At 43.2% G+C, this 14,441-nt stretch overlaps 1 protein-coding gene across 1 annotated transcript in view; it reads left to right on the top strand.

The window, feature by feature from the left end:
• The window catches only part of snx29 (sorting nexin 29), a 128,948-nt gene that overhangs the window by 5,124 nt on the left and 109,383 nt on the right, over window positions 1–14,441 (top strand). Inside the window, exons 5-13 of the mRNA XM_070851896.1 lie at window positions 1,283–1,463; window positions 1,760–1,830; window positions 2,773–3,033; window positions 3,928–4,330; window positions 5,492–5,604; window positions 6,049–6,145; window positions 6,306–6,388; window positions 11,943–12,006; window positions 12,681–12,809. Of these exons, the coding sequence (XP_070707997.1) occupies window positions 1,283–1,463; window positions 1,760–1,830; window positions 2,773–3,033; window positions 3,928–4,330; window positions 5,492–5,604; window positions 6,049–6,145; window positions 6,306–6,388; window positions 11,943–12,006; window positions 12,681–12,809 (1,402 nt within the window). The remainder of the gene's footprint in view (window positions 1–1,282; window positions 1,464–1,759; window positions 1,831–2,772; window positions 3,034–3,927; window positions 4,331–5,491; window positions 5,605–6,048; window positions 6,146–6,305; window positions 6,389–11,942; window positions 12,007–12,680; window positions 12,810–14,441) is intronic.

The raw sequence follows: 14,441 nt of genomic DNA, 5'->3' as shown, positions 1-14,441 counted from the left end.
ATAAGATAACTTAGTCTACAAATAAAATAATTAATCTATTTTTGACAACTGGTCTCCTACAGGACTTGAATATTCATCTTCTGGATGATAGTCCTGCACCTAAACCACCCAGCCACCATACCTACACCAGAGGAATTTATCATTTATTCTACGGGACAGGACCCGGTGTATGGCTGGCTATTTCTAAACATCAACTCTATTTATTTTATGTATTTATATTAAGCAGTAATCCATTACTTTAAACTATTTTTTTGTGGTGCTCAGGTGTTGCAGTTTATTGGGACCAAGTGTAATTTTTATTTCATTAAATTATTTGAGATTCTCCACCTTTCCCTGTCAACAACAGCAGAAGCACCCCTGATTGTGAGTCGCTGCTCTATGGTACTGTATGAGGAAAGGAACAGTACAAAAAGCTCCGAGGTTCATTTTTGCTCGCAGCCATCAGAACTTATAAAAGCCGTTCAGCTCGTTGGGAGACATTAGTTTCACATTACACTAAATTGTTTCCACTGTGTCGTATTTAAGAACCTCATGGCCATTAATTCCAGATGGAGGAGAAATGCGTGACTTCTGTAATGGCTACCACGTCATAACCATTAGCATATCTGAAGTTTTCCTGTGTTTCACAGTCAATTAGAAGAAAGGATTGTGGCTCTGAACTGGTGGATTTGGAGCTCCCTAATGAAGCCAAGCCCTCTGACAAAGCCAGAAATAGCAGCTGTAATTGCAACACATTGTTCTGAGGTTATATGCTAATTGTATGCAAAAGAGTAGCCTAACACTCATTCCTATTAATTACCACACGTCAGAAAACGTTGCATTTAAACAGGCTTACCTGTCTGTTTAGTCTTTTATCTTTTTTTTCCCCGCTGAATTATAGAAAGTAATAGAATTGTATGGAATCTGAGGTGAGTGGAAATATGGAGAGGTGACAGGTAGGAAGTCATATGTGTGAAAGGAGGTGTGGGTGTTTGTTAATGAGACACTGAAGATGTGCTGACTCTCAGGACTCCTCTCAGTGTTTTTGCCAGAGATTCACTGACCTTTTTAACCTCTTATATAACCCCAGAACACTTGTTTTTCACAATTGACACAGAACTGATTCTCTCTTTCTTTGTCTCCTCCTCTCCCTCCGTCCACTCCCACTCCCTCCTCTTCTTCTCTCCTCTCAACGTGCCTCTTATCTGCTTTATTTTCTATCTTCTCCATCCATCCAACTCTTCGCCCCGCCTCTCCTTCGCCTCATCACAATGCTCCCTTCACCTCCTCCTCTCCCCACCAGAGTTGACTTTCTGGTTTTACGTGAAGGAGCACCTGAACCGTCACGAGCTGCAGCGCTTCTACACCCTACGTCACATCTCCTCAGAGCTGGGCCGGGGTCGTGCCTGGCTGCGCTGCGCCCTCAATGAGCACTCGCTGGAGCGCTACCTGCACACACTGCTGGCTGACCGCCCACGCCTGGGGTTAGTGCTCTGTGTGTGTGTGTGATGTGTTCACCATAAGCTCTTGCATTGTAGTTCAGTGAACTCAATAATAAATATATTCTATTGTCATATGGAAAAATGTTTTTACAGGGTGATCTTTTTATGCTCTTAAGTTAAACGGACAGAATCTATTCGCCTGTAGAGATATGCTCTGTCCAATATCTTAAAAATTATGGCTGCTATTTCTGGTAGAAAGCAGAGATTTCTTTAGGTGTCTTTCCTCTTTTTTTTTGTCTTGATTTAACATGTTATGTCACCTCTTCTCTGTTACCTAGAGCTTATTATGAGGACTGGGCTTTTATTCTCGACGAAGAGAGAGCGAGTATGCTGCCCACCATGGCTGCAGGTGAGTTTGTGTCTTAACATCAGGCGATTGCAGAGGAAAACACACGACACACCAGACTGTGTGTGAGAGACACAAACAAAGTGGGTGCCCACTCATAGACACATTGAACCACCACAGGGTGTCTTTAATATTAATACAAAAAGTAGTTTTCTCACAATAAAGCCACTGTTGGATGCAGACTGAAAGTTCTCAACATGCATAATTAAAACAAGAGCAACCAATAACTGCGTCTGTTTTTGAGTCTGTATTATATAGTATTTTTATTCATCTTGGCTAAATGTTAGCTACACTAGCGGCATGGTAAACATCGCTGTGGATCGAAATGCCGCTCAGACGAAGTGCACTAAGTGTGTACAACAGACAGCTGAAACTGACAATCTGAGTCTGAGATGTTTCCAAATGGCCAACAAATAGAGGGAGCACTCTTTTGACCTTTCTTTTAGTGCTGCCCTCAGGCCAGCCTGTATTTTTGCCTCACTAGTGGGAAGGATCTAAGAACAGCAAGACTGCGTATCCATTTTTTATCCATCCAGAGGTCGTACCTCCTGAGCACTGAGCAATACACCCGCTCTTTAAATCTGAAGACGCTGCACACAAGCAGAGCTTCTGTAAAAGCAGCAATTTAACTGATTTTGCACTTGACTTGTTTATTAGCGTGACAGGATTTCGTGTGAATTGATGGCTGTGTTCTTACTGTTTGAACTATTGATGAGTGCAGCTCAGATGAGCACAAACTCTAAAATATTAAGAATATATACCACTGATCTTATGCCACAGCCTCTCCTCTCTTTTCATCCACAGGCAGACAGTCTAAGTTCATCTTGGGTTGCTCGCTAACGCTGTGTGCGCTCAGAAAAGCTTACTACGCATTTTGCAGAAGTTCAGAGGCTTCACATGGTTTTTAATCCCATTTCGCCTCTGTCTCTCTGCGGCCTTCTGCAGGTCTGAACTCCATCCTGTTCGCCATCAACATTGACAACACTGACCTGAACGGCGGGGTGACGCGAGCGGGCGGCTCCTCGGTGTCCCACCTCCTCAAGGAGTCCACGCAGGGCATCGGCAGCCTGTGGAAAGAGTCGACGCAGGGGGTCAGCAGCCTGCTGCGGGAGATCAGCACCGCCACGGCTGTGGTGCCCGGCTTCACCCCCAGGGCGGACGGAGCCTCAGACCCGCTGCCCGTCCTGCCACGGAGCACCTCTGCTGGTGGGAAATTATTCAATATCACTTGTTTGTGTTGCTACAACAGATGGACAAAATAATTCACAGTATAATGAAATCTAAATCTGTCTCTATCTCTATAAATTAGCGGTGTAATAAGGTGTTTCTTTTATTCTTTCTTGAATGCAGTAAATTATACATTGTTTCAAACATGAAATAACAGGATGGAGGTGTGCTGTGATTTTAGAATTGCAGCGTACTGTAAAATACACTCAGAAAAAAAAAAAGTGTCAACTATGTGTCAGAAAAGCAGCACAAACAGTAAAACAACATATGGTTCAGTCTGAGCATGAATAATGGATGCACTGGTAGAGCAAATCTAGTGGACGCAACACGACACGAGACATCTGCAGCAGTGATGAAGTCCCCCATGAAATGAATAAACTTCCAGGATGTCGGCCGTCTCGTTTGACCTCATTTAGCCGTCTGCCCAGGTCCATCCCATCGGGGAAAACTCAACACCGTTTCCTCCATATGTTCTGCTAAGAGGGATGAACTAGCTTTTAAATTTTAACTGTGTGGTGTTAAAACTTTCCACTGGAGTGAATATAGATGAAATTCTAAGCGGGTGTGCCGGCTCCTCGGCACATTCAGGCTATTCACTGGTAGGAGACTCGCTTATGCGTAGCCAGGCTTTTTAGCTTTGAAAAGGAAGTGAGCGTTCAACCACAGATTAGCCTATTAGAGGTGCACTTTTGAAGGCCTAATTGAAATAGATTTAAGATGCTGATGTCATCAGGACCAAGCTTTGCTGCACAAGCATGTGGAGGGAGAGGGAATAGCAGACAGGTGAACGTACCAAATTCATTTAAGTTTCACTTCATTCGGGGGTGAGATTGAAGTTTTTGTTCACTTCCTTTTCATCTTTTTTCTACCCAGACTCGGGGCTGAGGAAAGAGCGCCGGAGGAAAAAGAAAATCACAAACATCATTTCCTTTGATGATGATCTGGACGGAGGGGCGGAGGACGAGGAGGAGGGAGAGGAAGACTCACAGAAGATGGGCGTGATGAGGAAGAGCAGCACAGCTCCCGCTCAGAGCAGTGTGGAGGAAGGAATAGATCCTCTGGAGCCGGTCTTCTCCGAGTCGCCGGCCCAGAACGGCGTGCCCGAGCTGGGCATAGTCAGCTGGGTGGGGTCGCCCCATCCCTGTCGTACTCCACCTATCCCTACACCTCCTCTGCCTGACAGTAAGAGTATTGACAATGAGGAGGAGGAGGAAGAGGAGGAGATGTACAAACCCAGAGCACAAACCCAGGAGGAGGAGAGGATTAGCTCTGATCAGTGAGTCAGATCGTTTCAGTTGAATGTCAGGTTATAAAAAGAATAAAGAGAAATATTTCCCTTTTTTTGTTATTACCCCGACATAATTTAATGTCAGAGTAACCTCATTCTTCAGTTCCCTTGGAGGTGGTTCATTAAGTGCAGGTGAAGTTTAAAAGGAGATCAAAATAATTCTGCTATAATCAAAGAAGTGCTCATATTTTAGTTTCCCTTTCTTTTATTTCTGGATTTGTCAAATTATGGGCTGCTGCTGAAAATTAGTTGGATCCAAAAGTCAGTTTCCTCTGGGTCAAACAAGTGTTTTTTAAGCAGAGAACAAAAACATAGTGTTTGGGAGAAGACAGAACATTAATGTTGGGTTCATTTTCCAATATGCAGCGCAAGATGCATTATTTCATAATGCAACAAAATTATCCCCCCAGAAAGGCTGGAATCATCTACTCTGGTGGTAACATTTATTCATAACACAAGGGAGACCAGAGGCTTTCAAACTGTAAGCCCTCAGAGTTAGAAAATTACAAAACCTTCCTGATAATCTTCTTCAGCAACAAAGTATCAAGGTAATTTATTTTCTCATTTTACAAAACAGGGTTCGCACTAATACATGAATCTTGTCGTCCCCTTCGTGCTGCACACAGAACATATGTACAGATAATTATTACATTTAACACAGAATAAGATAAAAGAAGAAATAACAACATTAAACACTAGACACTTATTTTATATACACATATACACCTAGGAAATCATTCTGTAGTGCATTTTTGTGTCTTAATGAATATGAACAGTAGCAAACATCTTCACATTAAAAGTTCCACAAGTGGTTTGAGCATCAGCCATCACCGAAGCACAGAATAATCTAGTGATCGTTCCCTCTATATCCGTAGATACACTACAAACAGGAACCACTAATTGCTAATTCAGCAAGCTCTCAATGGCGCCTGTTTGCAGAAATGTACACAAACACAAGCTCAAATTGTAGCCCACAGTATATGTCACTGAATCCATGGTAACATTACACCCCCCCCCCCAGTCCCTGAGGTTGAGGCTGATGTTTTGATCTTCACTGTCCACAACTTACCTATGAGGGCCAAACGGGACCAAAACAGTACGCGCCGCTCTGGTCTGATCCAAACTGATGTCGCTTTTGTTCTGTTTTAGGGTGGTGGTAGGCAGCCTGTCCAGTGTGTCCACGTGGAGCCCCCTTCAGGTGATGACCGACCACAGCAGCTCAGACATCCTCATCCCTCTGAACCCCACGGACCCACAGCCAGGTACCGCAGCTCCAAAAGCACAGAGACAAAAGCCGCAGACGTTTCTCGGAATCCTGCTCCTACAAGGAAGATAGAAGCATATTAAAACGCTTCCTCATGCACTCTGTTCCCAGATCAGTGTAATATTTCCTGACTGCCTTCAGGCTGCACTGCTGCACTTGATCTCCGATCCTACTTGCACTGCAAATGTTAAACGTTACATACATTTTTGCATACATTTTATTTTATAAATTGAGTTGTGTTGAGTTTTATGTTGCACTGTGGCAGCTCAGTGCTCTAAGAGTGCATTTTCTCTGTATAGGATTGACTGTTATGTTTGACTGTTTTCACTGCTGACAGCAGCTGCTTATGGCTTCAGTGCAGGGATCAGTTGTCTGTCAGATGAAATCTCAGGGACTTTCTCTGTAAGTCCGCACGTTCACTTTCACTTCCACTTTGCTTCAGTGAGTTCTGTGGAGGACACAGCTGCATTTCCTGCTCAGCACGAGTCAACAGGACCTGTGGGAGACTGTGAGAGCAGCAGATCGCCGCTGCCATTCAAGTAAGCTGTCGTTCCGGACGCGGATGACGCACTGCTGTGCGAGCTATTTGCACTTTAGGGCCGAACCGGCGAGTCCAGTCGGTGCGCTCGTGTGCCGCAGCCTCGGCTTTCTTTACAGAAATGAATCAAAACACCTGACTCCTCTCTGCATGTGTTTCAGTATGGAGTCCAGTCCACCGACGCAGACTGCTCCACTCTCCAGTGTGCTGCCAACATCTGCTCTGCCAGAGGCCATGACGATGGGTGAGTGTTTGTCCCTTTTTTCCACCTGTCTGCCTCTTAACAATTTCTCACTCTGTCCTGCTCCTCTTGCTCGCTTTGTGCTCAAACTGGTTCTGTGTTATGAATCATCCTGGATTAGTCCACACGTGAGCCGGCTCCAAGACATTTGAACGGCAGCTTCTCACAGAACCTCAGTTGACTCATAGCAATTAAATCACTTTTACTGCACAAGTGAAGGTTTTCTGTGAATTTTCCAAACAAAGTCAGGAACTCGACTGTTGCTGTCCATCACTAACTTTTTTGGAATGCACTTCTATACAGATTAGATTATTTGCTGAGTCAACAGCACAGCACATGCACAGCAACAGCTACTCTCCTAGAATCAACACAAAAGTGTCCATGAACTAGTAAGATTTGCACATTTCAAGCAAAATGAGATTTAATGACTTCTTGAAACTTACTTTAAAATGTAGCCACTACAAAACAAGTAAAAAAAAAAACAACTTAAGTTGCATCCTGTTTTGGCTTCATATCAGGAAATCATTTGCAGAAATTCAAATTAAAGATGCTTCAAGCTAGATTATTAGTTGTTTTGAATGCAGTTATTTTACACATTTGTCAGCAACCAGTGCACTGAATAATAAGTGTGCGGCCTCATACAGCACAAGTGTCGGTAGGCGAAATCGCTGAAGATGAATTGAATCAGCCATAAAAGGATTCACCCTAGATATGACAGCAGTAATCACAGTTGTTGAATCACCACTTGAGATTTCATCAGCAAACAGTCAAACCTCAAAGTGTAGTTGCCAAGAAGTGCGCTGGTAACGAATGCTTTGGAAGTCCTGACTTGTCTCTGATTTCATTTGCTCCAGACGACAGCTGTGGTGAAATTTCTGGGGCAAACTCGCTGATTGGTGTTTTTTTTTTTTTTCTCAAATCTAGTTGTTTTTCTTTGCTGTTAAAGCGATCTAATTGCTGTGGGTGAAGCCCAGTGCCAAGACATTGTTCAGTTCTTTCCCCCCCCACAGCAATCCCATAATGGCAAAAGATCCACCAGGTGGCACTGTTGGTCCAGCGTATGCACATGTTACTGTCTCTGCATGCTGGCCTTCTCCTGTCTGCTTGTGAGAGACAAAATTAGTGTTAGACAAAGTCAGATTGTGTGAATGGCTGCCATTGACATCACCCATGCGATTTCAGGTGTGATTAAACATTTCAGATTCAAAAAACACTTGATGAGCACTTTAATGTGTGTGCAGCCCACTCAGAGGTTGGTGTTTGGCTCGGTGCCCTGGAGCTAATCAGACCCTTAAACACTCATGATGCTGTTGGATTCCTCGTGCGCTTGTGTGTGTGTGTGTGTGTGTGTGTGTGTAGGTGTGTAAATGAGGGGAAGAGAAAGGAAGAGACAGAGAGTCAGGGGTGGAAAGGTGAGTGAAGCTCACCTGGAGCTGCAAGCACTGGGATTGAGCCTTCCACCAGTCTGTTGGCCCTCAGTAATAGGAGTTCACAGGGTCAAAAAGAGCGAGCTGGAGATTTAAAATTTGTTGGAGTGGAGGCTGAGAAAATAGTCTTCAAGGTGCGGAGCTCCACGAGGCTTCAGAAAGATGTCGAACTACAGATCTATGTCAAGGAGACAGTTTCAGTTCAAAGTCAGATCCACCCTGAAGCACCGTAACATCACTGTAACATCAGGTTTTGACATCAGTCCGTCAGAATCAAAGAGGAAAGAGCTCGTCTCCAGACTCACCGACTTCCAACAGTCTGATAGGGAGACATCAATAGTGACGGTGGCAGAGATACCAATTTCTACGCCTACCGTCACCTCAATAGACCTGAATGCGACGCAGCCAAAACAGATTTTGCATTTTGAGTGAAAGGCCGTGACTTTTCCTCCACTAGAGAAATGTCGCTCTCTTGCTCTCTCTATCACTGGCTTGTTTGCTCTTGCTCTCCTCGCCCACTCATGTAACCCAAAGCAACAAGCACACGAGTGTTTTCTCGAGGGATTTTGCTGAGTTGTTCTGGGAAACGCAGAAAACCACAGAGGAGGAAGAAGATGAAGATGAAGATGAGGCAGGGTGAGGGGAAAGTGACTTTTGGAAAGCACCTATCACACATTGATGATCTGCTGATCGTAGTTTTTGCCTGTAAGCAGGTTAAACACAATTTTCAATGGTCTTACTTGCAACTTGACTTATTTCTTGCTAAAGCTCAACACTTATATCTTCATAGAGCCAAAGTTAAAGGGGCACTCCACCAATTTTACATGTGTAATTTGGTGAACTCATCAGGAAGAGTTGTACTCTGCCTGTGATCATAGTTGTGTGATATGTTCTGTAGCACTGGAGGGAGCTTTACAAAAAGTTTGCAAAAAAATAACCCTGATGATGTCATAGTGATGTCATCAGGGGTGTCTTTGCTCGGACTTGACACTCAAACATACCAAAAACCTTCACGTAAAACTGGAAGTATTCGGCTGTTAGGAGGCAAAGATGCTATTGAGAGGCATTATGGGAAATGTAGGATGCAGTGTTTTTGAAGCTTGACCCATATTAGGGAAAAAGAACATAGAGAAAACTCGAACCTTTGCTGAGATTTTGAGATTCTCTTTTGAGTTCCTCAAATTTATGCCAGCGCTAAATTGCCAGGGATCAAAATGAGCAGTTGATTGGCTCATATGCTGACACAAGAGAGTAATAAGACCTTCTATGAATAGGAACATTTGCAATATGTAATTAGTGGATGTGTGTGTTTAGTGGCAAAGAATAGTAAAAACAGCTAATGGCAGTGCTTGCCCTTTTCGTGATTAAGGCTTTCTGAAACACACACACAGATGAATACAAAAGATGCTGAATTTTAAAGGTGTGTGTGGGAGCAAGTGAGAGGAAAAATGGTGTTGGCTAGAGAGTCCTCAGTGATTTCCATCCAGATCTGACGGCGTGTGTGTGAGGCCAAGCAGGCCATCGATTGGAGAGTATGGAGTCTATAATTCACAAGGCACCTCGATTACATGGCCTAGCTCTCTGCTAATGCTTCTATTGTTGGAACAATTGAGCAAGAGAGCGTAGGTTCCGGTGGAGGCGCACACACACACACACACACACACACACACACACACACACACACACACACTTTTTTTTTCCCAACAAATGTTCACCCTTACACATATGAGCACATAGATGCACACGTATGTATTTCTACTCACTTGAACACACACACACACACACACACACACACACACGCTTGCGCACTAATTTTTCCATGTCCCCCTGTGAGGACAGACGGGCGTCTGGCTCTACTGAAGTCCCTAATGGCTCGTCTGTGGCACCCGCTGTGAACGCGTGGTCGGACTAAAGGTCATATTTATTTCTGGCCTGCTGATGTGGAGAATGGAACTATGGAGATAATAGACTTCCTCTTTTCTCCTCTGCTCTCTGTTGTGCTCTTCATCACATTCCCCCCCCACCCCACCCCCCTTCTCCCCCTCCTCCTCCTCCCCCAACCAGGCTCCAAGCTCGGGGGCTGGAGGAGACCTAGTTGCATGTGGGGCTACATCGACACCCTACATTAGTTATGAGAGTAGAGTTGTGATCTCCGCATGTGTTTTGTGTGTGTGTGTGTGTAGAAAATGGTGGAATGCAAAGTGCAGGGTAGATTACCTCCTTGTCTCATGGAAGTTATTTTTGGAAGTCCTGGTAACAGCCTAGTTAGGGGCTTTGAAACCTTCGTGCGCACCTCCAAGCGTAACTATGGAGATGAGTCACTGTACTGTACCAGCACACAGCCCAGCCCAAATCTGTCCTTTACATCAGGACGGAGATTAACATCAGCCGCCAGCAGCAGACTGCTGGCAGACTGTGGCTGATACAGTTAAACTGGCTGATGCTGCAAGGCTGAGCAGGATACTGAGGATGTTTAAATTTAACCAGGCTCCATAGTAAAAAATGCCGTATAGTGCTGCAGCTGACTAACATTACATTATTAATGAGTGCAGGTTTAACGGGCACTTTATTATGAAAGGTTGGTTCAACATATAACAGGAGGAATGTAATACCAATACTCATGTGGTTGCTTTGTATTTCTAGTAACCGTGTAGTGAAGTGTCACTTTGCAGTTGCCTCAAATATAAAGTGGCATATTGAATTCAGTTATTTTGTCTGACCCAGTGGTTTCCCTCTGCTGCCCTTTCACACGAGTTCTAGATGTGTTGATTTGAACTGATTTGGTCTCTTTGTGCCCATGCTAGCAGCGTGGCTCCAGACTGAAATATCTCAGTTACTATCGAGTGGATTGTCATGAACTCTCACAAACTCTCATTTGATGATCTCCTGGTTTTTCATGTAACGTCACCAGCAGGTTAAAGTTTACACATATTCAATGAAATATACTGTGTTCACATTTACTTGATGGATTGGCACAAAACTTGCCCTGACACTTGGTGCACACATTCACACACCCCCCACCCCTCCCCTTAGGAAAATTGTAATAACTTTGGTGATCCCTTAACCTTTTCTCTGGCGTCGTCGTCAGGACAAGATTTCATCTGGGAAGCAAACTGTTGGGGATCTCTTTTTAGCATAGCGTGAGAATAGAAACTTTTCTGTACTCTGCACGTCATTCCTGTCAGGAAGGAAAACATTTTATTCAAAAACTCATCTCACAGATACGAATGCTGCACATTATGTCCATCTTCCGTTCAGTCACCAGATGACTGTGCGAGCAATCTTTTGTTTCAGCATTTGCCCACATTCCAGCATTTAGAAAAAGTTTAACGTAAAAAGAGTAATTAAGAGTAAAAGCCCAGTAGTTATGACAGTTTTGGAGAAATATCCATATTTTTTATTTTGCTGTAGTCAGGGGCAAACCCAAACAGCCCAAAATATTTTATCAAAGGCAAACATCGGCTGATAGCTTTTGTGAGTGGTGACACATTAAAAACGGCCGGTGTAGGTGTTGAGATTTGAGCCAAAGAGACCAAGGAGATGATGGTTTTCTTGACCTGCTGCCAGTAAAAACAATATTACTACAGCAAAAGACTCCCTTTAAATGACTTTTATCAGCTGACTGTAATCCAGTTGCATCTGTGTTGTTGTTGTTAAGATGTGTACTTGGCTGTCTCACATGATAATATGTAGTAGTTTGGTTTCATATTTTCTTGATACATAGTTTAATGCAAATGGTACCCAGTGGTTTTCCTCCTCGACATTTATCTGGGATTAGTTTCTTTCTCAAGAGTTTTAAAGTAGTTAAAAAAGAAAAAAGAATGTTTTACCATAGCCATAAAAATGTTCCCTCTGAGTCAAACGGATATCATTCTGTCTAACTTCTGTCAGCTGAAAAAAAAAAAATGGAAAACCTGATTTTATCAAAGCAGTTCGTCTTAAAGATGGAACAAAAGTGCGGCATTAATCCGGCATGTGTGGCGAGAAAGTGGGATGCTGTTATTTCAACATTTAAAAACCGAAGGTTATTAGTTTGCATACAGCGCCGTGTGTCGCGCCTGTGTGTGTGTTTTATGTGTCTGAAGTAGTTTTTAGTGCAGTAATCTAACTCTGGCCTCTCTCTCCTGCAGTGGAGCTGCGTCAGGCCATCGTAGCCATGATGAACAGGAAGGACGAGCTGGAGGAGCAAAACACGTACGTTTGGATATATTCTCCTTATCTGTTTTCCCACAAACTCCCAAACACACACACACACACACACACACACGCTCACACTCAGATTGGAAGAAAACATCGAATGACCTTTTTGTATGAATTGTCTCAGTTTGTTTTTCTCTTTATCCTGAGATGAGAGGGTTTTTTTTGCGCTGACTTGGGGGCAGGAAACTGTTTTGTTGTGTTTTGTGCTCAGAGGCTGTGATTTTCACTGCGAACATAACAGCTGTATAAAAGGACCGTTGAGCAAAACATAATTTAATGATTTTCTGTTGTAATAACCAAAAGACACCTTATTATGTATACACACCTGTGTGATTACTCCTAAATGTGAATCTTCTGCCGAGCAGTATTTTGAGTTTCATGATGACTGTGATTTGTGCTTGAGGCATTGAAATAACAGCTATGCAATCATAGATGTGTGCTGATTAAGTGTTTTTTTTTTTTTTATTAGAGCTGCGAGTCAGCCAAGTCAGTTATTACAGCAATCATCTACTGTTTATGAAAATAACATTTGCAGAATGTTAACATTTTTTAAAAATCTAAATGTAGAGAAAATCATCGGAGTTAGACACATCACCTGAGTGACGGAGGGCTTTAATTTGTGTAGAAACATGTGACATACTTGCGATCCACTTCATGTGTTCGGGCAGGTCTCTTCGCAGTCTGCTGGATGGTGAGATGGAGCACTCAGCAGGCCTGAGGCAGGAAACCGATCTGCTGAAGAGGAAGCTGGCGGAGCTGGAGGAGAGACACACGGCCAAGGTCCAGGCGCTGGCCAGGTGAGACGCAGCCGGGACGTCGGCGGGATGTGCATTGATCGTCATTTCAGCTCGCGATGTGGAAGATTAAAGCTTCATTTACCAAGATTCTTAGAGGGAAAACTGACCCATCCTGTCAACCAGTGACACAGATTGGAGATTAGATTTAACTATTTGCTCAACTCTTGATTTTAGTGGCGCTTATTGGAGCTGAAATGTGTAGTCCATTTATCCATTAGTCTATAGTAATAGTGTGATAGTCTAGTATTTTGACTTAGAATAATCTTGCAAGCCATTTTCAAGCATAAATTGTCAAATTAAATCTTTTTCACATTTACAGTAAATAAAATATCTTCTAGGGTTCTAAAAACATGCATTTAAAGACCTTGTGCTCTGACAACTTATAACCATTTTTAAAGTCCAAATGGTTAATTTGTTTTCATCGAGAGACATAATGCTGCTTTAATTGCACGCCCGTCCAACTGAGCAGATCAATCAATAATGAATGTTAATTACCGCCTCACAATAACAAAACAAGAGAAAAACAAAGCCTCCACACCTCACAAGTCTTGCACAAAAAACTGAGCGACTAATTATCACTCTATTCAGCCAAAAGATTTTCCTTCAGAGCTTTAAACCCCAAACAAATAATCTTCTGTATAATCTTCTCCACCTGTAGGAGCCAAAGTGTTAAGTTTCCTAATGTAGTTCTGTATGGTCCTTTTTTCACTTTGACTCTGCAACCAAAATGTTAAAATATTGAAACTGGCAGGTCCAATCTGCAGGTAGTTATTTTAAAATGTCACCATGGTATAGGTATGGTGTGGTGTTTATTTTGAGATGAGAATGCAGCATAAACATTTAGTGAAGAAGAAGTACGTTTTAAGTCCAGTTTCCTCCATCTTCAGCACAAAATGAGAGCAGCTGTACATTACTGGTGAAGTATTTTTTTCTATTGCAGAATAATGGAAAACATCGTAGAACAACACGGTATCTGTTTGCAGCACACCGTCAGTATGGAAGCTGTCATAGCTGCCGCTGTCAAATCTACACATCCAGCTCCATCCGGGGTGTTACATTTCCTTCCCCCATACACACTGACACACTCTTACCTTACTTCCATCTTTGAGAGGACACTCATTGACTTAATGCATTCCCCACAACGAATGAATTAATTCCCCTATACCCTCACCCTAACCATAACCTGATGTAACCTGATTCTAACTTTAACCTTAAAACCAAGTCTTAACCTTAAAACAGCCCATTGGAGTCGAGAGGACCGGCCCAAAATGTCCTCACTTCCCAAAAATGTCCCCACTCTGCCAGTAAAATTTGTGTGATTGTCCTCACTATGTAGCAAGTACAAGAACACACACACACACACACACACACACACACACACACACACACACACACACACACACACACACACACACACACACACACACACTTTTATCCAAGTCAGTGACCACCTACAGTTTCTCTGAAAGTGAATTGCGTCACCTCAGCATCTACAATTGATTGCCTGTACGCCAGAAGTCTTCAGTCGAGCCCTGAGCCCCTTAAATAGAGGATTAGTCATCCTTCAGCAGTCTAAACAGAAGGGCCCAGCAACTCTGTTCAGATATTAGCCTCCTGCAGCACAGAGAGTGG

Source organism: Pempheris klunzingeri, chromosome 20 (assembly GCF_042242105.1).
Source record: "Pempheris klunzingeri isolate RE-2024b chromosome 20, fPemKlu1.hap1, whole genome shotgun sequence".
Taxonomy (NCBI): Eukaryota; Metazoa; Chordata; class Actinopteri; order Acropomatiformes; family Pempheridae; genus Pempheris; species Pempheris klunzingeri.
The sequence above is the reverse complement of the archived record's forward strand: the minus strand, read 5'-3'. Positions and strand labels throughout refer to the sequence as shown.